At 41.9% G+C, this 26,922-nt stretch overlaps 1 protein-coding gene across 2 annotated transcripts in view; it reads left to right on the top strand.

Moving 5' to 3' along the window:
• The window catches only part of PCDH15 (protocadherin related 15), a 751,423-nt gene that overhangs the window by 199,967 nt on the left and 524,534 nt on the right, over positions 1-26,922 (top strand). For both annotated transcript variants that reach the window (XM_065407245.1, XM_065407244.1), the window contains exons 3-4: positions 7,103-7,263; positions 22,648-22,803. In XM_065407245.1, the coding sequence (XP_065263317.1) occupies positions 7,103-7,263; positions 22,648-22,803 (317 nt within the window). The remainder of the gene's footprint in view (positions 1-7,102; positions 7,264-22,647; positions 22,804-26,922) is intronic.

Genomic DNA, 26,922 nt, shown 5'->3' with positions numbered 1-26,922 from the left:
TGTCATAGCTCCATTGACTTCAGTTCATCCACACGAGCTAAGGATCTGCCCCATTGACTTCCAGAATTTTCATCACTAACCCCTGGAGTATCTTCTTCATTTTTAATGATAAATTTTAAGATCTTGCGGTGGTTAATGTACAAAAGATGAGTCAAGGCACTATCTTTAAATTACATAAAAAATAACTATCAAGAACCTGATAATGAATCTAAATGCAAAATGTCTATTTTCCCCCATTTAAATGTCTTATGAATTAGCTTCCTAAGGTCAATAGGAGAGCTGCTTCTGTGTTTATGGTAGATTCACGGAAAAAAGTTGATTTCATGGAATCATATATAGCATTTGCATAAAACCGTCACACACTCTAGCTTTCTCACTAATAATCATTCCTTCTCTGGCTCATCCATTCTAATGTCAAACTGCTGGGCGTCAGTGGCAGGGGTTCCTTACTCAGTATCCCATTATATTTATTTTGCAAGTTACAAAACCAGCTTTTCTTTCTTAGCCCTCTTCTTAAATGATGGAAGTGCAAACAGTGTTACATATACAATGTTCTCAGCTTACCTCCAAAGTTGTTGCTTTGTCAAGGTGGGTAAGGTAATATTTTTTATTGGACCTACTTCAGTTGGTGATAGAGACAAGCTTGCACAGAGCTTTTCCTCGGGCCTCTGTGTAAGCTCAAAAGCATGTGTCTCTCTCCAACAGAAGTTGGTCCAAAATAAAAGACATTACCTCACCCTCCTTATGTCTCTAATCTACTGATATCAACATGGCTATAACACCGCATATTTACTTTGTCAAATCAGTTTCCCTTTCTAAACATACACACAAGAACACAGATAAGGGAAGCCTGGAGAAGAGAAAAGGAAGTGGGGGAATTTACTAGTGCTCCTTAAATGGTCTAATGGTAGGCATGGGATTGTTTAGCTTCAGGGTAGAGCTGTGGCTCTTCGTTAGAGTGGACAGGTTTCCTGGTCCATCTAGGTTAGGTTGAAACATTGGATTGGATTCCCCTGGAATTTTGAGAAATTCCAAAGGAAGAGTCCATAGGACTTAATTTCATTAGTCTTACATCTGTAAGTAGATCATACTTGTTGGCTCGATTGCTATAGCTAAACTCAGTTTGATTCTCAGTCATGTAGCAGCTTCTACAGGGATGAGTGCTTAGAAATGCTTATAGTAGAACTACAAGTGTTACTCATTCCAATTTCACCTCTAGTGGTTGGCTGGTCAATGTTTTCTTTTTCCCCACCATCTATATTTATTACATAAATTTAGTCCAGCCTTGTATCCTTTACTTCAACTTGTAACTGTAGCCTCCTAGTCCACTGGAGTGAATTCATATGATATATTGCACATCTACCAATGTGATATATGCCACCATGTGCCAGCAATGCCCCTCTGCCATGTACATTGGCCAAACCGGACAGTCTCTACACAAAAGAATAAATGGACACAAATCAGACATCAAGAATTGTAACATTCAAAAACCAGTAGGAGAGCACTTCAATCTCCCTGGACACTCAATAGCAGACTAAAAATGGTCATTCTTCAACAAAAAAACTTCAAAAACAGACTTCAACGAGAAACTGCAGAACTGGAATTAATTTGCAAACTTGACACCATCAAATTATGCCTGAATAAAGACTGGGAGTGGCAGGGTCACTACAAAAAATAATTTCCCCTCTGTTGATACTCACACCTTCTTGTCAACTGTTGGGAATGGGTCACATCCACCATGATTGAATTGGCCTCATTAGCACTGACCCCCCACTTGATAAGGCAACTCTCATCTTTTCATGTGCTGTATATTTATACCTGCTTACTGTATTTTTCACTCCATGCATCTGATGAAGCGGATTGTAGCCCATGAAAGCTTATGCCTAAATACATTTGTTAGTCTCTAAGGTGCCACAAGGACTCCGCGTTGTTTTTGCGTATTTCCTGCTACTTTTTCCTTTAGCCATACCTAGGCTAAATGAAATGGGTTTTGGCTTTGAATGCATAAAAAAATTGCTTAAATGCAGTAACTTTTGGCTGTGGCAATGACAGTAATTCAGTTGTGTCTACATATATTTTTTATAATAATAAAGAATGTTGAATTTTCAGCTACACAAAACTTGGTGTAATTTGGTTTCTAGAAATTTGTGCCAAACCTTTTCCCCCGGGCTTTGCTTCATGTATAGCATTTCCCATTAAAGTTTATCTGATAGATTAGGGTTCAAGAGAATCCTCAAAAAGTGAAAAGGCAAGTCAGCTGAAACAACTCAGTTTCAGTTGACTTCTACTGAATCAATGACACGTTTGCTATCCTCAGCAAACCCCACCAGAGATGCAGAAATGTCCTAAAGGTTTCATATGACTGATGGTAAAATAATAGTTCACAAACAGAGCTGCGTTGACTTCATTTGGCTTTGGGTTAGGTCCAACAAAAATTTCTTATGCTTAAACTCATTCATAACAATTCTGCAGTAATGTCATATGGAAGTTTATTTTTGCTTCAATGTTTCCTTTGTATATTCCCACTAATAAAAACCTGTTAACCTAAAATTATGGTGGTTCAGGTGTTTTGCTATACAGAAATACAAACATTAAACATTAAATAAATAATAAATTAAGTCAACATTCACGTCTGACACAATACCATTCTACAAGCAGTAGCCTACTACCAACACAACACTCAACCACATTAATACCCTTTCACATACGTTCCCTGTCATGGTTATAGGACTGATTGCACCCATTTCCTTTCTGTTCTTTCTGTGTGCCCCCCTCTGGTGTTAGGCTTGTGCCCTCCTTCCCAGTCTTGGAGTGGAACTACGCCATTCTCCTACTCTTAGACTGGGATCAGAGTCCAATATCCCATCTTTGCCAACCACTTATTATTGTGCAGGTCTTACTCGATACCTGTTTTCTTCATTTTGGAACACGTGACCAGTGAGATACATTGATGAACAGCCTTCTTAAAACAAGTAGGTTTATCAGCAAATAGAACCATGCATAAGAGAAAATTATTTTAAAACAACAAACATCATACATGCATATTAGACTAATCTAATCCTATGCTTTGCTACAAGATAAGTTATTTGTCTTCCATGTTGAGTTACAGGAACAGAACATATCCAATTTACATAATTGAAGCAAGCCCAGAAGCTCTTGAGATCCAGAGAATGTTTCCCCCTCTTAGAAGAAACTTCCTTTTCTCAAAGCCCCATCTCCCTCTGTATGCATGACCCCCATTTACTTAATAAGTTAATGGCTTTTGTTTCTAGGGTGTAGGTAAGAAGTCTTCCTTTTGCCTCAAACTGTTTCTTTTGCGGTCAGGCAGCCAGGCCATTCAAGTAAAAAGGTCCATCTGGTTGCTCCATTGTTTGGCAGTTAGCTCTATTGAGCCTTCATGACTTGTAATCACAGGCCTTGTGACTGTAGGAGAGTGTGCTGCAGTTGTCTGTTTCGCCAGTGTTCCAACCTTCCTTCACAGAAATCCCATACCTCAGACACCTTTGGGGTACAGAACAGTAATCATTATGAAACTCCATGACATTCGTCACCTTCCCACTTTCATACCACAACGTTCAGGGCACATGCTAAAATCACATACACAAATCTAATTACAGCCTTCTAGCACTATATTTTTAATTTAATGATTTAAAAATTCCAGTCTTACCATCTCCACATACCATCCACAAGACAGAGTGGGTAAGTTCCATAGAAATCAGTGGACTATTCTGATTTATTGAAATACTAGACTGGTTTTAAGTTTGAGCATTGCAGTGTGTTTTCGGTTCTGTTTTTTTGATGTGCACAAAAAAACCCTAGCACCTTAGACTAATCATGTAAGCTACTTGCAAACTAGTGCATTCTGGGCATTTGGAAATATTTCTGCCTCTCTACTTGCACTTATAGAGACATAGCATAGAAACTGTCATTTCATGTCATGTCATGTTGTATCAAAATCTTTTCTGTGTCTTTAGATTTATTGTGAGTAGGTGACAACTTGGCATTTTAGCCTAAGGACAAAAGCAGGCTGTGTGCACCTAAAATGATCAAACATTTTAAAGAACAGAAATTGAATGTTAGAATCTTAATAAGATACGAAAATAATACTATAATGATAGATATTAAAAGGCTTATTTTCAAATGTTTATAATTTAGCAAGAAATCTCAAATGCCTTTATCATGGATTTATATAAAAATGCAAAATGAAAGTTTCTTTTAAGAACATAGGAATGTCGGGTGCCTTAAAAAAATCTAAAATCAAATTATGTGGTTTTAAAGGACTTTTTATCTAGCAGACAAATGTATAACAAGATCGAGTAGCTTCAAACTGGAAGTAAGATGCAAATATTTAACAGTTGTCATCATTATTATCTCCTTTGTCGAAGGCCAAGGTTGGGTAGGGCTGATTTCTGTAGGTTTCTTGGCTTAGGCAAATGCATGGACTGCCAGCCACCTCAAGTGTAAAATTTTCAATAGTGAGGGCAGTTAATCTTTGTAACTGTTAATCAAATGGAGTAAATTCTCCATTACCTGGATTATTTTAATTAAGTAATGCACACTAGCTGCTAACTATGTAGAACAGGGGTAGGCAGCCTATGGCATGTGTGCCGAAGGCGGCACATGAGCTGATTTTCAGTGGCAATCACACTGCCCGGGTCCTGGCCACCGGTCCGGGGGGCTCTGCATTTTAATTTAATTTTAAATGAAGCTTCTTAAACATTTTAAAAACCTTATTTACTTTACATACAACAATAGTTCAGTTATATATTATAGACTTATAGAAAGAGACCTTCTAAAAACGTTACAATGTATTACTGGCACGTGAAACCTTACATTAGAGTGAATAAATGAAGACTTGGCACACCACTTCTGAAAGGTTGCCGACCCCTGATGTAGAACTATTAGGCAATAATTTAACCAAAAGAGAAAGAAAGGGTGGGGGGAAAAGAGTGAAAACAGATTATCTCTATTAGACTAATGTATGATACTAATTGAATGCCCCAGAAATGCTGCATAATAGAGGCGAAAATTGCAGTGCTTTTATTTTGTAGGGTCTCGTTTTTTTGATTTCTTTATGCTACAATTTGTTTTTCTCTTATGGATCTCCACAAAAAATGAAATCTTTCCATGGATATTGTATATATGTCTACACTGCAGTGTAAATCCAGGCTTGGAACTCATAGTCAAGCCTAATCTCCCCCCCTTCTGTCTCTATACACATTGCGTTAACCCAGGGCTCAGACCCAGAGCCCCAGCACCCTACGGGGATGGAGGGCCCAAGCCTAAGTCAAGCTGACACCCAGGGTTCAAACGCTTTTCCTTTGCAGTGTGGAGGCAGGCCCACTGGACTTGTCCTCTGGGAGTCTGCCAAAAGTATACCCCAATCCGATGGGCCAATTTATTTTCTCTTCTAGACAGTCAAGTTTGGTGGATAGTCAAGTTTTCCCACATTTCTCTGTGAACAAAAGGTTAGACGTGGTCACATTTTTGGAGGGCGCTAACAAGTCTGGGATATGGGTGATTGGACTCAGGCTCTCTTAATGCAGTGTAGATGCTGGAGCCCCAGGTTGGGACCCAGGGTTCATCCGTCCTACCTGGGGTTACAAATGAATGTAGACACTCAAGCCATAGGTTAGCAAATACAAGGTCTGCTAACTCAAGCTCTACTAACCCTGGGCTTACATTGCAGTGTAGACATACTATGTATTACTACTGTTACACTTTATTTCTTTCTCTTTTTCTTCTTCTATTTTCTTTTTTCTATTTCTATTTTTTCTATTTCTATTTTCTATTTTCTTTTTCTTCTTCTATTTTCTGATGCACTCTTTCTATCAGAAGCCTTAGTCACTGAATTGAAATATCAGTCTCTCTAACAGTACAGTAACTCCTCACTTAACATTATAGTTATGTTCCTGAAAAATGCGACTTTAAGTGAAACGATGTTAAGTGAATCCAATTTCCCCATAAGAATTAATGTAAATGAGGGGGTTAGGTTCAGGGAAATTTTTTTCACCAGACAAGACTACACACACACACACACACACACACACACTATAAGTTTTAAACAAACAATTTAATTCTGGTACACAGTGATGATGATTGTGAAGCTTGGTTGAGGTGGAGGAGTCAGAGGGTGGGATATTTCCCTTACTGCTAAATGATGAACTAGCAATTGGCTGAGCCCTCAAGTGTTAACTCTCTCACTCTACATGGCAGCAGGAATGGAGGGAAATATGCGCATTTCCCCTTTAAGTACCGCAGCTGCTGCAAGCTCCCTCCGTCCTGAGCCCGGGTGTGTCCCCCCTGCTCTATGGAAGATGGGGTAAGCAGGGTGCAGGAGCACAGGGGAGGGGGACACCCTGACATTAGCCCCCCTCTTCCTTCCCTCGCCCCTCCCCCCTCCTCACAGCAAGCAGGAGTCTCGGGGAGCAGCTCCAAGGCAGAGGGCAGGAGCAGCAGCACATGGCAGTGGGGGGGGGGGCAGCTGCAATTGCTAGCCTTCTGGGCAGCTGCTGCACAGGGAACTTAGGGGAGCGGGGAGCTGATGGGGGGGCTGCCGGTCCATGCTGGTTCCAAGCCCCCACCAGCTAGCTGCAACGGGCTGCTCTTCCTGCAAGCAGTAGACAAAGCAGGCGGCTGCCAAAGACGTTAGAAGGGAGCATTACACAACTTTAAACGAGCATGTTCCCTAATTGATCAGCAACGTAACAACGAAACAACGTTAACCAGGACGACTTTAAGTGAGGAGTTACTGTATTTTCCTTTGTTCATGATAATGTTGGATGATAGATGACGGGGGGCCGGGGGCCAGAAATCACGATGTTAACAGAAAATAAGAACCTAGATAGTGGGTCTAATCACCAAGGTAAAACTTGCAGTGTTTTTTATAAAGAGTTTACTTCAGAGGTTCCTGGAATAGTTTATACTGTAGTTAGCCAAAATAGGTCTTTTGAAGTGGATTGTTCTTTTTTTTAATACCAATTAAATCCACAATATTGAAAAAAAAGAACTAGAATGAAAGTGAATTATTCAAATGCATTGAAATTTGCTTTATAGTACACATATATGAACGTATTCTCTTTTATCCATTTTTTTCTTGCAGGCACTATCCTAGTGGACAGTATGCTGATAAAAGGGACAGCAGGAGGGACTGATCCCACTATTGAACTATCATTGAAGGACAACATTGATTACTGGGTGATTCTGGATCCCATCAGCCAGAGGCTGTACCTAAACAGTACTGGACGACTTCTGGACAGAGATGTTAGTTTATTTCCCAGACTTTTTTTTCCCTCCTAAATCTTGGACCAGGGAAGCAAGTATTTAATAGTTAGAAATGGAAAGTTTTCTAAGGGTGACTAGAAAAAAATAAGTAAAGTAGTAATAGGATCCAGGAAACAGAAACATTCTGACTCGCTGTTTTATAGACATACCAGGGGTTATCCTTTATGTTGTTGGACAGAAGACATCTCTGCATCTATTTTAAATTAATGGTATTTCAGGACATAATCAATACATTCAACAGCATGGGAAGGTCACATTTACAAGTTGTACCTACGTGGTAATATACATTCAGTAACAAGCTAATAATGCCATGTATTGTTGCATACTCCCTTTTTAATGTTCAAGATTTATTATAAACATAATAATTTAAAGGAGATGAAAAATGCATCTAGTTCTCTTTCTAGACTATATAGAAAGGATACATGGGCAAGTTAACTTGGTTCCTGATGCTAACTTGTCACCTGCTACAGATGTCTGTCAAGGTACATGCATAAAAATTTGTACAACAAACAAGTTGAGACTGCAGTCAAATAGAGGTATATGAGCTGGCGAAAATAAAGTAATAACTGACCTAAACCCAACTTTAAAAAAAGATTGAGGTAGATTTTTTTTCTCTCCCCTCCACATTTTTATTTTTGTTTTCACATAACTTTGTTTCCTGATTCTGGATGGAAGCAGAAGTGTTGAAATACCTTCCTCATGAGAGTCCTCTCCTGGGGCACTTCTAGTCCTGCCAGAAGCAAGGAGTAACAAAAATATTGTGAGAATCTAGACTTGTGAGACTTATTATGTAGATGTAAGAGGACCTCAGAAGATTCAAATAAGCATCTGAGATGTTGTGTTCTTACTCAGAACACCAGTTTATACCTTGTGTTGTTCCCCTGTGTTTAGTCCTCACACATCTTAAAGGAGCATTGTCATATCAAATTTGGGTTGTGTAAAAACAAACCTTTGCAAAATCTAGGGCCAACAGGAATGTTTTCATTGATGTTTAATTAATTCAATAAAAATACCCCTGAAAACAAATCCGTATCCCCCCTACATGTTTGCTCACCAGTCATTGTAGCAGTGTGTTAATACAAGGTGAATGTAAAATCAACTCAAAACTGACTATAGACAGAAGTGAAAGGGCCTGATCTGAAACCTGTTAAAGTCAACTGGGATCTTTCTGTTGGTTGCAGTGGGCATGGATTAGGTCCCAAATGACTAGTTTATTTTCATTGTGTATAGTGAAATAAGTACATTAAGTAAACAAAGACTAATAATGAAATGTAATTAGTTTTATTAAATTATCCCTGATTTAATTTACATATATAAATTTGCCTAATTTACTTCAATTTTTCTTATTTTGTAACTTTTTTCATTTGCAAAGTGTACCCATCACATTCTCTAAGCATCTATACATAATTAGCAAAGTCACGTAAAGAAACACACAGCAGAATGGGCACGGAGAACTCTACCAACTTCCCAACAAAGAAACTCAAGCGCCTCTTAGGCCTGGTCTACACTAGGCGTTTATGTCGAATTTAGTGCTGTTACATCGAATTAACCCTGCACCCGTCCACACCACAAGGCTATTTAGTTCGACATAGAGGTCTCTTAAATTCGACTTCTGTACTCCTCCCCAACGAGGGGAGTAGCGCTAAATTCGACATGGCCATATCGAATTAGGCTTGGTGTGGATGGAAATCGACGCTAATAGCTCCGGGAGCTATCCCACAGTGCACCACTCTGTTGACACTCTGGACAGCAGTCCGAGCTCGGATGCTCTGACCAGCCACACAGGAAAAGCCCCGGGAAAATTTGAATTCCTTTTCCTGTCTGGCCAGTTTGAATCTCTTTTCCTGTTTGGACATCGTGGCGAGCTCAGCAGCACTGGCAACGATGCAGAGCTCTCCAGCAGAGATGGCCGTGCAATCCCAGAATAGAAAGAGGGCCCCAGCATGGACTGATCGGGAAGTCTTGAATCTCATCACTGTGTGAGGCGATGAGTCCGTGCTTTCCGAGCTGCGCTCCAAAAGACGGAACGCAAAGATCTATGAGAAGATCTCTAAAGCCATGGCAGAGAGAGGATACAGCCGGGATGCAACGCAGTGCCGCGTGAAAATCAAGGAGCTGAGACAAGGCTACCAGAAGACCAAAGAGGCAAACGGACGATCCGGATCCCAGCCCCACACATCCCGTTTCTACGAGGCACTGCATTCCATCCTAGGTGCGTCCGCCACCACTACCCCACCACTGACCGTGGACTCTGAGGATGGGATATTGTCCACGGCCGCTTCCTCGGACATGTTAGAGGACGGGGAAGATGAGGAAGGAGATGAGGCGGACGAGGCAGTTGGCAGCGCTTACCAAGCTGATTTCCCCGACAGCCAGGAGCTCTTCATCACCCTTACAGAGATCCCCTACCAACCGTCCCCAGCATTTAACCCAGACACAGATTCAGGGGAAGGATCAAGCAGTAAGTGTTTTAAACATCTAAACATTTATTTTTAACAAAACTGGAATATTAAGAATAATAACAATGTGTTCTTCATGATTTCTTAACCCTGGGCGCTTAAGTATTCAGTTCCAACTATTTAAAAAAAATCTAACAGTGTCCGGTTGTGCATGATTCTGCTGCCCAAGCTGCTCCACTCTTTAGTCCCTGCCACTGCAGCTATATTAAAATCCGGTCTATATGTCCGGGGATAGAGCTGAAATCCTCCACGGACATCTCGACGAAGCTCTCCTGGAGGTAATGGGAAAGCCTGTTCATCAGGTTCCTGGGGAGAGCGGCCTTAGTGGGTCCTCCGAAGTAGGAGACGTTCCCGCGCCAGGAGATCCTCAAGTACTCCGGGATCATTGCCTTGCACAGCATGGCGGCATAGGGCCCTGGTCTTTGCAGGCTTTCCCGAAGCATCCTTTCCTTCTCGCTGTCCGAGATCCTCATGAGTGTGATGTCGCTCATGATGACCTGCTTTGAATTAGGTAGGGGACTGTTAGTATTGGGACTGCTTGCAAGTTCCTTTACAGAACTGTAACCGCTGGTTTACAGCCACGCGGTGGAGGCGGGAGAGGGGCAGCATACAGGGATCTTTCCCTGGGACAGCCGCGAGGGGGTGGGACAGGGCCAGAGTTCATGCTTGGCCGATTGCTGGCAGCAGAGACTGGCATTGCTTTCAATGTGAAAGGAGGCCAGTGGTACTACTACAGTTTTAAGCAGCCACAAGTCTACGGCTTACCATGTCTGCCTGCTACAGAAATTCCTGTGTCCTGCCCCGCTTCCCAGATCGGCAGTGCAAGACCCCAGGCACTGAAGGCGAGGTCCGAAAATTCGACCTTGTCCTGAGTGCGCATGTGATAGGTGCGGTGCATGGTCTTGTTCACAGAGAAAGACTATGTTCTCTGTTCACAACTACATTTGTGTTTCGGAGGAATTCACTACCTTTTTCTCATTCCCACAGCCACATCTGCGACTGTCTCCCAACCCAGCCTGGCATCACACTCCCAGAGGCTAGCGCACATTAGGCGGAGGAAGAAGAAGACGCGAGAGGACATGTTCTCAGAACTAATGGGCTGCTCCCGAGCCCAGGCAGCACAGCAGAACCAGTGGAGGGAGAATTTGTCCCATGTGCACCGGACACACATGGAACGTGAGGAGAGGTGGCGGCAGGAAGACCAGCAGGCGACTCAAACGCTGCTTGGACTTCTGAGGGAGCAAACGGACACGCTCCGGCGCCTTGTTGATGTTCTGCAGGAACGGAGGCAGGAGGACAGAGCCCCGCTGCAGTCTATCAGTAACCGCACTCCCCCGCCACCAAGTCCCATACCCCCCTCGCCCAAAGTCCAAAGAAGGAGGGGCGGCAGAGTCCGTGAAAACTCTCACTCCACCCCTGCAGACTGCTCAAGCACCAGAAGGCTGTCATTCCCCAAAATTTGAAAAGTCCTTTTCTGCCCGCCTCCCCCAAGCCCCCGTCCAAGTTTCACCCCCCAGTTTCATGTGTGGTTGTTAATAAAAAATACGTTTCTGTTCATTACTGTTTCAATCATGTTCTTTTGAGGGAGAGTCTGTCTGAAGGGGGGGAAGGGGCTTGGTACTTGGACAGGACAGTCACCTTTAGCAGGGTACAGAGGCGGGGGCAGGTCCAGCAGCAGGGCACATACACAGTGCAGTGACTAGTTACCCTGGTCAGTCTGGGAGGTGGTTTTCATGTTCTGTGCGTGGGGGCGGGGGTTGCTCTGTGACTTTGTGGCGGGGGAGGGCAGTTACAGATCTTATGCAGCGGTCCTTGTCCTGGATCACAGAGCCACGCAGCAGGGGATCTGTAACCCTCCTCCCCCTGCCATAAAGTCACATAGCCCCCACATCCACGCAGTCCCGCTCAGGAGGGCTGGCAGGCTCCGTTCAAACAACCAGTCCGCCACTGCGAATCCTGTCATTCCTGGAGTTTAGAAGGATCATTTGCATCAGTACACTATACCCGCTCCCCACCACAGTCTGCGTCCCAGGTTTCAAACATTCCCGCGAAAACAGTACTAAAGACAACGGTGTTCATTAACAAAATAAAACTGATTTTATTTTTTTGGAAGGGGGTGGAGGGGGTCTGTAACTGGAGAGGATAGTCAACATTAACTGGGTAAAGAAACGGTGGCAGGTTCAGCTTCTCTGTACAGAAACTTAAAAGTCACTGGTTACCCTGCTCACTGTGGAACCTAGCTTTCAAAGCCTCCCAGATGCACAGCGCGTCCCGCTGGGCTCTTCTAATCACCCGGCTGTCTGGCTGGGCGTAATCAGATGCCAGGCTATTTGCCTCAACCTCCCACCCCGCCATAAAGGTCTCCCCCTTGCTCTCACAGAGATTGTGGAGCACACAGCAAGCTGCTATAACAATGGGGATATTGGTTTCGCTGAGATCACAGCGAGTCAGTAAGCTTCTCCATCTCCCCTTGAGACGGCCAAAAGCACACTACACCACCATTCTGCACTTGCTCAGCCGGTAGTTGAACAGTTCTTTTTCAGTGTCCAGGGCGCCAGTGTAGGGCTTCATGAGCCAGGGCATTAGCGGGTAGGCTGGGTCCCCAAGGATCACTGTAGGCATCTCCACATCCCCAAGACTTATTTTGTGGTCCGGGAAGTAAATACCTTCCTGCAGCCGTCTAAACAGACCAGAGTTCCTGAACACGCGAGCGTCATGAACCTTGCCCGGCCATCCGACGTTGATGTTTGTAAAACGTCCCCGATGGTCCACCAGTGATTGCAGCACCATTGAAAAGTATCCCTTTCTGTTAATGTACTGGCTGGCCTGGTGGTCCGGTCCCAGGATAGGGATGTGAGTTCCATCTATAGCCCCACCGCAGTTTGGGAATCCCATCGCGGCGAAGCCATCTATGATGACCTCCACGTTTCCCAAGGTCACTATCTTTGAGAGCAGTACCTTAACGATTGCGTTGGCTACTTGCATCACAACAACCCCCACGGTAGATTTGCCCACGCCAAACTGGTTCACGACTGACCGGTAGCTGTCCGGCGTTGCAAGCTTCCAGAGGGCTATGGCCACTCGCTTCTGGACAGTCAGGGCTGCTCGCATCCGGGTGTCATTGCGCTTCAGGGCAGGGGACAGCAACTCACAAAGTTCAAGGAAAGTCCCCTTCCGTATGCGAAAGTTTCGCAGCCACTGGGATTCATCCCAGACCTGCAGCACTATGCGGTCCCACCAGTCCGTGCTTGTTTCCCGTGCCCAGAATCGCCGTTCCACAACATCCACATGACCCATTGTCACCGTGATGTCCTCGGCGCTGGGTCCCGTGCTTTCTGACAGGCCTGTGCTACTCTCAGACTTCAGGTCCTCACCGCGGTGCCGTAGCCTCCTCGCCTGGTTTATCTGCATCTGCCTGTGGTAAAGGTGGATGATAACCTGCGAGGCGTTGACAACGGCCACAACTGCAGCGATGGTCGCAGCGGGATCCATGCTCGCAGTGCTGTGGCGTCCGCGCTGGCACTGACCGGAAAATTGCGCAAACTGGTTTCCCGCTGGCGCTTTCAGGGAGGGAGGGAGGGCGGTAGTGACGGACGGATGACGACAATTACCCAAAAGCACCCTCGACCCTTTTTTTTTTTTACCCAGAAGGCATTGGCGGCTCGACCCAGAATTCCAATGGGCAGCGGGGACTGCGGGAACTGTGGGATAGCTGCCCACAGTGCACCGCTTCCAATGTCGACGCTTTCCCCGTTAGTGTGGACTCACAAAGTCGAATTACTGTCCTTAGTGTGGACACACACGTTCGACTTTGCAATATCGATTCTACATTTTCGATTTAAGAGAAATCGAACTACCCTCGTAGTGTAGACATACCCTTAGATAATCTCTTTGGACAAAGACATATGTAGATAGGCCTTGAAGCATCCCCTGTGCTTCATATAAGCTCAGTTTTTGGACAGAATATAAGGAGACAGACTGTAATAGAACCTGACATCCTAGGACCCAGCATAGACATGCAGAACTATTCTTCCTAACTCACCGCACTAAGTGAGTTCTATTAGCTCTAACTAGGGCCAGGGAGAAACTGTAGGAAGAAGACAAACTCAGAGCACACTTAAGTTTTATTTTTTGTTTCTGTTTAAGTGAACAATACCTACCTACCCCAGAAAGTGGGTGAATTTGGACACTAAGGACAGCACACAAACATTAAATTAAAGGAGGGTAGAGTATCTTAAATAGCCATGATCTTAACCACATTGGCTTTTATAGATCAAAACCAACCCCTATTATTTTCCTTCACTGTGTCCCTTTAAGAACACTTTGTCCAATACAGACTTATTTATTTGAACTTTGTCATCTGGTGCAATGACTTGATTTTATAAAAAACAGATTTATTTTTAAAATCTAATCATTTTTAGTCTCTTCTCTCTTCCTTTGGGTTATTTTAAAATTTCACATTCTGCAAAAAAGTACTGTTTTGAGCCAGATCCTCTGCTTAATTGAAATCAAAGTCACTGTGCCAATTTACACCATCTGAAGATCTCTGTTCATGTGGATATTGAAAACTGAGAAAGAGGTCTTGATTCAACCTTTTTACTTAGCATAGCTCTGTCAGTGCTATACTGAGATTTAGACTGTTTTTTTTTTATTTATAACCATAGCGCTTCCAGATTGTGCTAAAGTAACTGTGTTTACAGAATTATAAAAGTTGTGTTCTGAAAAGCACTGCTTCACTGTCAGGGATATACTGTAACTGAAGTGGAGATGACTATATTTAGACCTAGCCTAGACTGATAAACATGCCTTTCAAAATGTAATGTGAATACCTGTACCTTCCATATGTCATACACTATCTAGTCAGAGAACTTGCTGACCTGATTGCTGTTCTATATTGGTTAACTGTGACTTGATTGCAGCTGAAAGTGGTTTATAGTGCTATGAATTTATGTTAATTCTCCACCATGGCAACATTCTTAAGAAAGAGAAACAAATAGGTCACTACATGGAAAATGGATATACCTTTATTTTAGGCTTTTTATGCATTATTTTATTGGTAATATTTTCAGCATATTCTACTGTTATGATTTTGGTGCCATCCATTGCTTGTTTTACAGTTAATTAATTATGTAATATTAGTAATGGTCAAATACAAAAGTGTGAGTGTGGAGTGAAATTCCTCATGTTTGCCTCACAAATTTCTTTGAGTGGGAACAGAAATATTTTAAGAATACATGTGGCCTCAGTTTGAGAGTTCATGTAAGTCAAAATCTAAAGAAAATGTAAAAATCCCAGTGGAAAAAATTAGGTAAGGGTCCCCTCATGTCTTCCCCTCATGTCTTCTTGCCTCCATCAAGAGCCCTGCCACACAACTCCTCTTCAGAAACAGGAATACCTGTAGGGTCCATGGAATTCTGAAGAAACTCTGGCTGCATTTATTTAATGTAAAAAAGAATTACATTTTTTTAATGAGCTCATTAGGTTTTCTTAAACATTCAAAACTGGAGTCATGCAAACTCTTCATATCAAAGCCTGAAACCATACAAAATCTAGAAAAACATTAGATCTTTGGCAATGTTCCATTTGAAAACTGTATAAAACTTGATAGTTTGGACGGAGTTTTAACTTTGAATTTTTGGGGTTTATTTGAACTTGAAAATCAAATTAGTATAGGAGTCTCTGGGTATCCAGCAGAAATTGAAGTCCCACTGTACTCGAAAAGTACAGCTTTATTCTTGCAGTAAATTAATGTAATCCTCCTGAGGTCCTTTCCGATGTCTCCATCTCCCATCTATCCCTTCCATGTCAATTTACTACTCTTTGCAATCCAGATGAAATCAGTTTTTGCTAGATTGTCACCTGGCCTGAATCTGGAAACACCCATTCCCCATTTCTCTCCTTTGTTTTGCCTGTCTCTCTGACCAACACACAAATGAATATTCAGTGAAACTTACTCAGAGATCAAAAGTTATGGAAATTTATACTGTGTATCTTGCCTATTACCACAGCTGAGATATGAATTTCTGGTCCATAGACAGCACATCTACTAAGTGAGCCAAAAGAGATCCTTCCCTCTAGCCAAACACACAGGAACTGTGCTAAACCTCTCTAAGCTGACAATCACTCCATATCTTAAACTTTCTTTAAACCTCAGAAGCTCTCAAGCACACAGTAAGTTTTGGGGTACCTCTCATTTGATGGAGCCCTAGCACGTGTCGGTTTATAACATAAGAGCAATAACTGGAGTGTTTTTAATTTTTTTTTTAAACAAATGAAGCTTTAAAAAGTTTGGGTTTAGCTTGTTTCCAAGGTTGTTTGTTGTTTTACTATTTTGAGGGAGGAGGATCAGATCTTATTTGATTCAACTGATTGAATTTGTGAGAATCTGTAAACCACCCTTTCACTAACTAGGATACAATGCAGGCAGAAGCCCAGCAGCAGAGTGGGGGCTATCCAGTTTATTGCACCGACTGTTGCATGTATGATTACCTGCCCTGTGGGCGGGTGGCGTATGTGTGCAGTTGGTGCAAGGAGCTCCTGGCCCTCAGAGACCATGTACGGACTTTGGAGGCCAGGGTGGCGGAACTGGAGGAGCTGAGAGAGGCAGAGAGGTATGTTGATGAGGCTTTCCGGGACACTGTAGAATTGTCCCACCTCCGCTTAGACAGCACCTGTGCTGTTAAGGAGGAAGAAGGGCCCAGGGAAGTAGAGCAGTCAATGGGAGCAGAGGGAAACTTTCCCATAGTTAGGACCCTTCTTCCAGATGGTTCTGGGGTTGCCTCTCGCACTGAGGTTGCCTCTCCGGGGGAGGGAACTCCAGTTTCTAGGAAAAGGCAGGTGTTAGTAATGGGAGATTCGATTATTAGAAATGTAGATAGCTGGGTCTGTGATGACCGGGAGAACCGTATGGTGACTTGCCTGCCTGGTGCGAAGGTTGCGGATCTCTCGAGGCATCTAGATAGACTTATGTGTAGTGCTGGGGAGGAGCCGGTGGTAGTGGTACATGTAGGTACCAATGACATAGGGAAGGGTAGGAGAGATGTCCTGGAAGCCAAATTTAGGCTGCTAGGGAAGAGACTGAAATCCAGGACCTCTATGGTGGCATTTTCAGAAATGCTCCCAGTTCCACGCGCAGGGCCAGGTAGTCAGGCAGAGCTTCAGAGTCTCAATGCGTGGATGAGACGATGGTGTAGAGAGGAGGGGTTCACGTTCATTAGGAACTGGGGAAACTTCTGGGATGGGAGGAGCCTATACAGGAGAGATGGGCTCCACCTAAACCAAAGTGGAACCAGACTGCTGGCACTAAACATTAAAAAGGTAGTAGAGCAGTTTTTAAACTAGGAGATGGGGGAAAGCCGACTGCTGCAGAGGAGCGTGTGGATCGGACACAGACTTCTCTTAGGGGAGAGTCTGATGACAGAGAATCTCCAGGTTATAGTCAGGAGCAGAGGACTGAAAAGTATAATGTAAGGGCCGGATCAGATGATAACCAGTCACATAAAAAAGAATCTGGCACATCAGAAAAAGGCAGGCTAATAAACAGGGACAAGTTTTTAAAGTGCTTGTACACAAATGCCAGAAGTCTAAATAATAAGATGGGTGAACTAGAGTGCCTTGTGATAAAGGAGGATATAGATATAATAGGCATCACAGAAACCTGGTGGACTGAGAGCAATCAATGGGACACAATCATTCCGGGGTACAAAATATATCGGAAGGACAGAACAGGCCGTGCAGGGGGAGGAGTGGCACTATATGTTAAAGAAAGTGTAGATTCAAATGAAGTAAAAATCTTAAGCGAATCCACAGGTTCCATAGAGTCTCTATGGATAGAAATTTCATGCTCTAGTAAAAATATAACATTAGGGATCTATTATCGACCACCTGACCAGGACAGTAATAGTGATGATGAAATGCTAAGGGAAATTAGAGAGGCTATCAAAATTAAGAACCCAATAATAGTGGGGGATTTCAATTATCCCCATATTGACTGGGAACATTTCACTTCAGGACGAAATGCAGAGATAAAATTTCTCGATACTTTAAATGACTGCTTCATGGAGCAGCTGGTACGGGAACCCACAAGGGGAGAGGCGACTCTAGATTTAATCCTGAGTGGAGCGCAGGAGCTGGTCCAAGAGGTAACTATAGCGGGACCGCTTGGAAATAGTGACCATAATACAATAGCATTCAACATCCCTGTGGTGGGAAGAACACCTCAACTGCCCAACACTGTGGCCTTTAATTTCAAAAGGGGGAACTATACAAAAATGAGGGGGTTAGTTAGACAAAAGTTAAAAGGTACAGTGACTAAAGTGAAATCCCTGCAAGTTGTGTGGGCCCTTTTTAAAGACACCGTAATAGAGGCTCAACTTCAATGTATACCCCAAATTAAGAAAAACAGTAAAAGAACTAAAAAAAGAGCCACCGTGGCTTAACAACCATGTAAAAGAAGCAGTGAGAGATAAAAAGACTTCCTTTAAAAAGTGGAAGTCAAATCCTAGTGAGGCAAATAGAAAGGAGCACAAACACTGCCAACTTAAGTGCAAGAGTGTAATAAGAAAAGCCAAAGAGGAGTTTGAAGAACGGCTAGCCAAAAACTCCAAAGGTAATAACAAAATGTTTTTTAAGTACATCAGAAGCAGGAAGCCTGCTAAACAACCAGTGGGGCCCCTTGACGATGAAAATACAAAAGGAGCGCTTAAAGATGATAAAGTCATTGCGGAGAAACTAAATGGATTCTTTGCTTCAGTCTTCACGGCTGAGGATGTTAGGGAGATTCCCAAACCTGAGCTGGCTTTTGTAGGTGACAAATCTGAGGAACTGTCACAGATTGAAGTATCACTAGAGGAGGTTTTGGAATTAATTGATAAACTCAACATTAACAAGTCACCGGGACCAGATGGCATTCACCCAAGAGTTCTGAAAGAACTCAAATGTGAAGTTGCGGAACTATTAACTAAGGTTTGTAACCTGTCCTTTAAATCGGCTTCGGTACCCAATGACTGGAAGTTAGCTAATGTAACGCCAATATTTAAAAAGGGCTCTAGGGGTGATCCCGGCAATTACAGACTGGTAAGTCTAACGTCGGTACCGGGCAAATTAGTTGAAACAATAGTAAAGAACAAAATTGTCAGACACATAGAAAAACATAAACTCTTGAGCAATAGTCAACATGGTTTCTGTAAAGGGAAATCGTGTCTTACTAATCTATTAGAGTTCTTTGAAGGGGTCAACAAACATGCGGACAAGGGGGATCCGGTGGACATAGTGTACTTAGATTTCCAGAAAGCCTTTGACAAGGTCCCTCACCAAAGGCTCTTACGTAAATTAAGCTGTCATGGGATAAAAGGGAAGGTCCTTTCATGGATTGAGAACTGGTTAAAGGACAGGGAACAAAGGGTAGGAATTAATGGTAAATTCTCAGAATGGAGAGGGGTAACTAGTGGTGTTCCCCAAGGGTCAGTCCTAGGACCAATCCTATTCAATTTATTCATAAATGATCTGGAGAAAGGGGTAAACAGTGAGGTGGCAAAGTTTGCAGATGATACTAAACTACTCAAGATAGTTAAGACCAAAGCAGATTGTGAAGAACTTCAAAAAGATCTCACAAAACTAAGTGATTGGGCAGCAAAATGGCAAATGAAATTTAATGTGGATAAATGTAAAGTAATGCACATTGGAAAAAATAACCCCAACTATACATACAACATGATGGGGGCTAATTTAGCTACAACGAGTCAGGAAAAAGATCTTGGCGTCATCGTGGATAGTTCTCTAAAGATGTCCACGCAGTGTGCAGAGGCGGTCAAAAAAGCAAACAGGATGTTAGGAATCATTAAAAAGGGGATAGAGAATAAGACTGAGAATATATTATTGCCCTTATATAAATCCATGGTACGCCCACATCTCAAATACTGTGTACAGATGTGGTCTCCTCACCTCAAAAAAGATATTCTAGCACTAGAAAAGGTTCAGAAAAGAGCAACTAAAATGATTAAGGGTTTAGAGAGGGTCCCATATGAGGAAAGATTAAAGAGGCTAGGACTCTTCAGTTTGGAAAAGAGAAGACTAAGGGGGGACATGATAGAGGTATATAAAATCATGAGTGATGTTGAGAAAGTGGATAAGGAAAAGTTATTTACTTATTCCCATAATACAAGAACTAGGGGTCACCAAATGAAATTAATAGGCAGCAGATTTAAAACAAATAAAAGGAAGTTCTTCTTCACGCAGCGCACAGTCAACTTGTGGAACTCCTTACCTGAGGAGGTTGTGAAGGCTAGGACTATAACAATGTTTAAAAGGGGACTGGATAAATTCATGGTGGCTAAGTCCATAAATGGCTATTAGCCAGGATGGGTAAGAATGGTGTCCCTAGCCTCTGTTCGTCAGAGGATGGAGATGGATGGCAGGAGAGAGATCACTTGATCATTGCCTGTTAGGTTCACTCCCTCTGGGGCACCTGGCATTGGCCACTGTCGGTAGACAGATACTGGGCTAGATGGACCTTTGGTCTGACCCAGTACGGCCTTTCTTATGTTCTTATGTTCTTAACGAACAGTGTACTTTTTCTGAACAGTCCAAGGCACTGGTTCTCAACATGTTTACTATAGTGGGTCACATATCCAGCTCTCTGTGTTATGTGGGCTGCATTCACACATATATATTACCTGTATGGCCGTGAGGATGTTACATGGGCTGCAGCTCTGTGCTGATTGGGTCACTTATTTGTTTTTAAAGTTAATTTTTTGTTTGCAGAAGCACCCCCAACGTACTGAGTGCTTGTGTAAAATGGGGATGGAGAAAGAATGCACTGAATATCAATACCCACATAAATAGACTCACCTGGAGTCTATAGATATATCTATAAGATCATCTGCACCCTTAAGCAAAGTATATGGGCCTTATCTAATATGTAAAAGATAAATATACCTTGGCTCAGTCAGAGCAACGGGGACAGCAAATTTCAGAGTCAAGAGTCATGCACTGACAATCTCCAAATACTTGTATGGTAGAACCTCAGAGTTTCAAACACCTCGAGAATGGAGATTGTTCGTAACTCTGAACAAAACTTTACAGGTGTTCTTTCAAAAGTTTACAAGTGAACATTGACTTAATACAGCTTTGAAACTTTACCATGCAGAAGAAAACGCTGCTTTTAACCATCTTAATTTAAATGAAACAAGCCCAGGAACAGTTTCCTTACCTTGTCAAATCTTTTTTTTAAACTCTCTCTTTATTTTTTTAGTTTACATTTAACACAGTGCTGTACTGTATTTGGTGCGGGGGTTTTGGGAGGGGCGGGAGGGAGGTGTCTTTTTTTTTTTTTTTTTTTTGTATCTGCTGCTGCCTGATGATCTACTTCCAGTTCCAACTGAGATGTCTGGTTGACCAGTCAGTTCATAACTCTGAGGTTCTACTTTATCTAGAAACTGTTAGTTAGAGGCCCTCACTAGGGCACAGCTGCTGTCATAGAAAATAATAGAGAGAGAAAAAAAGCTGTCTCTTGAGTATCCTGAGATCTAGCCACATGGGAATGGTAGGAATCCAAAGATGAGATTTAACAGAAAGACATCACCCCTTGTTTACTTAAGGCCCATTTTTTCACAATATCACAAATCATTTTTATGGAATTAGGTTTTTGGGGATTTTTTCAAGTATATGAATATATATGTTGACATTGTAACACAGCTTTAGTAACTATTTAATTTTATCAAGTAAATTATGCATTTCTTAAAGACTGTCTCTTAATAAATATGCTTGCCATATAAGAAACAGCTCTATCTTGAGCTCTGAATGACTTGTAAAAATATAATGTAAAAACTGGCTATATTGCTGAATAGATCCAGTATGCCCATACTTTGTTGTTAAATTGTGTGTATTTAATATAGAAGAAAAACAAATGTTTGTGTTTGTAGATGTTAGCATTGGTAACTAATGGAACATTTGGTAAAATTTATCATTATTGTACTTACTTGAATGAACCTATTTAAGGAAATAAAAGAAAATTAAATTAGCCTGACTGACTTACAGATTTAGTTCTGACACACAATCCCTGATTTTTTTCAAACACATTCATAAGCATTTTTCAGTCCCTAAAATCTCACTAATCTATTAAGCATGCTTGCTGCTGACATATTTATGACCTTCCTATACAGCAGAATGTAATCTATTCGAATGTAAGATTAGGATGTATGTTATATTAGTCACAGGAAGTTCTTATCTAGAGTAGTGATCCATTGCCTCTAGAATGTATTGCTGGCTAAATTCTGTCAGTACTACTTACAGCTGTAGAAGGAACTGGACTCTGGAGTGCCTACCCTTACAGGTGACCTGGCTTCTTTTAAATTATGAATACTTGTCAACTGCAAGTGATGGATTAGTGCACTTGATGCTGTTTCCAAGAACTGTGTGACCTTTCAATTCAAATACTACTACTCAAAATGGGATTAGAAATTGTAATGGAAAGGCATATATTTTATCAGTCTCTTTTGCAATATTTTGAATATTCATACAAAAGATATGTCGTTGTATTGTCCTCTGAATGTGTCAGTTGATAATAAATTTTTAAAAATCACTGTCTTTACTTTGAAATATGCAGCAACATGCTAGTAGAACTGACAAGCTGCAAGAGAAGCTATCTGAGAGGCATGTGTTGGTTCTACATAACTTTTTTTAAAAAAACGTGTTGCAAAAATAGGTCTAGGTTGTTTTGTTCAGGGCACTGTCCCTGACAAACTTTCTAATCGAGAAATGTAAAATAACAGTAAATGGAATGATATAGAAAACATATTTGTCTATAGTAAACATAGGCCATATTGACGGTAGTGAAGAAGCGGAGTCTTCTTTAACTATGCCTCACCTTTCTGTGTATTATAAAGATGTGTTTTCTCATTTACAGCCACCAATGTCGATTCAATCCATTGTGGTTCAAGTCCAGTGCATTAACAAAAAAGTTGGCACCGTTATCTACCACGAAGTACGGATTGTGGTGAGAGACAGGAATGATAACTCCCCTCGCTTTCAGAAGCAGCGGTACTATGTGGCAGTAAATGAGGTCAGCTTCACTTAATATCTCTTTTTTTCCTTTTCTCCATTTCCTTGGTGTAGATTACAGTTGGAAAATGCTTCTTCCCATCCTCTTTCATGTTTTCATTTAAAAAGCAAACCTTCAATTGTAAGAAACCCTTTTGTTTCTAGATATTTTTTTCTAGAAGATGTGGCATGATTATTATATTGGAGTTTTTAATATGTAAGCTATTCATTTGCAAATATAGCAGAAAGTTTGGCACAGCTCTCAGCAGAGTGCTTGTATAGTTTTAGCTTTTAAGCATTAGGGAGCCATTCGCTGAAGAAACCAGATCCTGACATTGGATCACAATGAATAAAAGCATCAGTTAAAGTGCAATAAAAAATAATTGAATATATAATTATATCAACAGAATTGAACAGTGTCACAGGATAATGCTTTCCTATTACTACATAAATGCAGAGGCAAAATTGAGGAACAAATGCCAAGTCAGGAGTCATTTTTTTAAAAGAAAGAAACAATAATCCTTTGACAAAGTTGTATTTCATTGTAAACATTTAATTTACTTCTATTCTGTCCATTAAGTGGCCTCACAAATGGAATTATTTTGACTTATCTTGTTTGTGTGTCAGGGAATGATTGGAACTGCAAACTAACTGAATAAACAAGAGATCTGAGGTTTGGGGAATTGAGGGATGGATTTTGCTATATTTGTGAAAACTAAGTTATTCTGTTTACTTTCTCTCCTCTGCCTGTCTTACTTTACTTTAATCCTTTTTATTTTTATATATTAATGTTGTATTGGATAACAATGGTAGCCAGCACAGGGAGTAAGAGTTCCTGGCAACTCAGCTTGGTGGGTGTGACAATCAAGGTCCAGACACCCCAAGGGGAGAAAAGAAGGTTTAAACACCAAAAATAAGCAGTTAAACCAACTGATTGCATACTATGTGATTGTGCTATAAAACCATATTGAGTAAGGCCTTTTGTGAAAGCTTGTAATGTTCTGAACTTGATGGTCTTTATGAGATATGTACAGACCATGGTTAAGAATATATGTATGTGTATATACATATATAGAGAAAATGGCAACTGTAGTGCAACTTTAGCATCACCTCACAACAAGCTGGTAGAGCGATCAGGCAGGGAGGGGCTACCTCCCACACCATTTGTTTACACAAAACTGACTTCAAGTACCCATCCATTGTACAACCCAGGGAAAGATTGGGGTGGGTAGAGGCATTAAAGTCAATGGGAAGACACTGAGACATCTTGACTATCAACCCCAGATAATTTCCCTCATTCTGAATAACCATGAGTTGTCATGCCAGAAGTGGGTGAGTGTGGGGGGGAAAGCTGTTTAATAAAGAAACTTGAATCTGAGGTGTTCATCCAGAACTTCTGCCAAGCCCAATAAAAATGTATATGCAGATAACAGGTGTGGTTTTGTGCTGGGGCCTCTCAGCACACAGGAGGGAAGTAAAGGTAGCTTTATACCTCTCCTGTATTCTGGGCTGCTCCAGTGGTCAGAGTGGTTCAGCATTACAGCAATTGTGAGGCCCTGCTATTACAACAAGAGCTATGGAGACAGGGAAGGTGGCATCATAAGGCCAGGCAGAGCAGCCAGCCCATCTCTACTCCTGCCCTGGAGGAATTTCCCTGTAGCCCTTTCCTACTGCTATGGTCCCTGTATGTCACTAATGTACCAGAAAGCGGTTGTGGTTGAAATGAGAATCTAGCCCAAAAAATAAATATATATATATATATAGGGTATTCTAATAAAAAGGAACTGAATATTTATAAGCCTAAACTCAAGTCTTAAAACCCATCTGCAAAAGAAAACATGCTGAGGGTGACAGTACAAGGCACAAGTGGTTTCTTAGACTTCTGACCAGAAAGTTCTTTGAGACTATCTTCTTCCTGCAATGGAGTAAAATGTAGGGGTAGAAGTTTACTACTATTTTGATTGCTTACACATGTCCATTCCAGTGTAGGTATGCGTGTGCCTCTTCAGTTTCTTCTTGCTGCTTGCAGTCGACAGGGCCCTTTATACCAGTGCTATGAGCATGCGATAACAGAGGGTGCTGGACCCGACTTTACGGATACCACTAAGGGGAAAAAAATCTGGCAGCTGTGCTCAGGGTGCATGCAAACCTACATTGGAATGGACATGTGCAGTACATCTTGAAGAACAACAGTTACAGAAAGGTTAGTAGCAGTTTTTCTGTTTTGTTTGTTTTTGTTTCAAGAAAACAGGAGGATTAAGTATGTGTGATCAAATAATAATAATATATGGAGATATACCTATCTCATAGAACTGGAAGGGACCCTGAAAGGTCATCAAGTCCAGCCCCCTGCCTTCACTAGCAGGACCAAGTGTAGGAGCTGGATTTTATAATGTACTATGAGAATTAATGTATGATTTGATTTCATCCTGTCAGCCACCCTTTTTGAATAGCAGAAAGGAATGACAGACCAGAACAATCCTTATGACTGATTATGGTCACCCTTTTGTTTTAGGATAAGTTATAATGTCTACTATGGTTTCCTATATGTATTACAAATTAGGCACTCTAGTTAAATATACATTTCTTTGTTTTAAGGTTTTAGTAAGTAAGAGACAGGATCCTCTATTGTGTCTATGTTAAGTAGATTAGAGGAACATTGAAGGCCTGGGTCTCAATGTAAATTGTCTTGGTTATTGATTGTAAAACTTAGCAAGGTTTAATTTGCAATGCCTTTTTGCTCGATATAAAATACTACTGTTTGTAGTCTCGATCTGTTTGTGTGAATGAGGAATGTATGCATCAGGAAAAGATAAGGTGTGAAGACCATTGTTATAGCCAGAGTCAAGGAAGAAGGAGTGAAGAGACTTAAAGGACATCAAAGAATCATCAACGCGCATCCATAATGAAGGGCAGATTGACAACCCTGAGGTGAAGGCTGGCACCCCTAAGGACAATTAAATCGGAACAAAGGACAGGATGATCCTCTCGAGGTGTATTGGAATGTTTACACCAATTAAGAAGTAACCCTCACAAACTAACACAGCAAAATCCATAGGCTTCAACAGAGAAAAAAAACCTATAAGAACAGGGTGCTTGGCCATGGGACTTTGGGTTCGTCTTGCCACACTCCAGGAGCATCGGATCGCGACCGAGAGAGCCCCGCTCCCCTCTGCGACCAATCTGGCTGGCCACTAGATTGATCCAGACTCTGGACTGGTAACTATAAACATCACTGCAGGACTATGTGTGTGTGTGTCTAAAAAGCATATGCTAACTGTGGTATTCTCAATAAATGCTGTGTATTTACCTTCCTCTATAAAGATCCCTTGTGCTTTGTATGAGCATAACACACGTACTGATTTTGCCCCAGATCCCCAACTCTCAACCCTGGGTTTAGCAGGCCAATGCTATCCCTCCCCCCAAATAAGACAAATAAGATAAACATAGTGTGATAGGCAGCACTGGTAGCATTAAGATTACCTAAAACTTCTATTATAAGACTCTGTTTTCAGTTACAACATTAATCATTTGGGCTGAAATTTCCCATGCCAGCTCTCTGCCTCAGGGTACCTTTTTTGATCATTGTTGCTGAAACATTCTTTCTCCTATGCTCTCAATGCCCCCTTATAATAACCCTTACATCCGCAAGCATGGAGGGAGCAGGAGGAAACACCTTTACATGGATACAAAGGGATGAGTAGGAGAAAAATGAGTATACTGGGAGTGATGGGAGGGGGGCAGTAGGAACTGGAGGACAGATGGATAGAAACTGAGGGGGAAGGGACATGGACAGAAGCTGGTGGGAGGCGGGAAATAGGAGCAACATGGGGATGTGGCAGGAGCCAAAGGACAAGTACAACAATAGAAGCATGTGGAGAACAGTGAAGGGTCACTGACTACTAGAGAACATTCACGTGCAGAACCAGGAACTGAACCCTGGATTCTTGAGTGTCACCATTCCTCTACTGTAAGCAAATATCTGTGAAACCTACTGGCAAAGTATGTTCCTCCATATAGAAGATAGCAACCTACTACTGCTTGTTACTGTGTTAGCTCAAGTGAATATGTGAATTCTGTGTGCTGTGAATCTAGAGGTTCTAACCTACTAATGACCTTTGTGGAGGGCAATATGGTTCCA

Source organism: Emys orbicularis, chromosome 7, assembly GCF_028017835.1.
Source record: "Emys orbicularis isolate rEmyOrb1 chromosome 7, rEmyOrb1.hap1, whole genome shotgun sequence".
Lineage (NCBI taxonomy): Eukaryota > Metazoa > Chordata > Testudines > Emydidae > Emys > Emys orbicularis.
The sequence above is the reverse complement of the archived record's forward strand: the minus strand, read 5'-3'. Positions and strand labels throughout refer to the sequence as shown.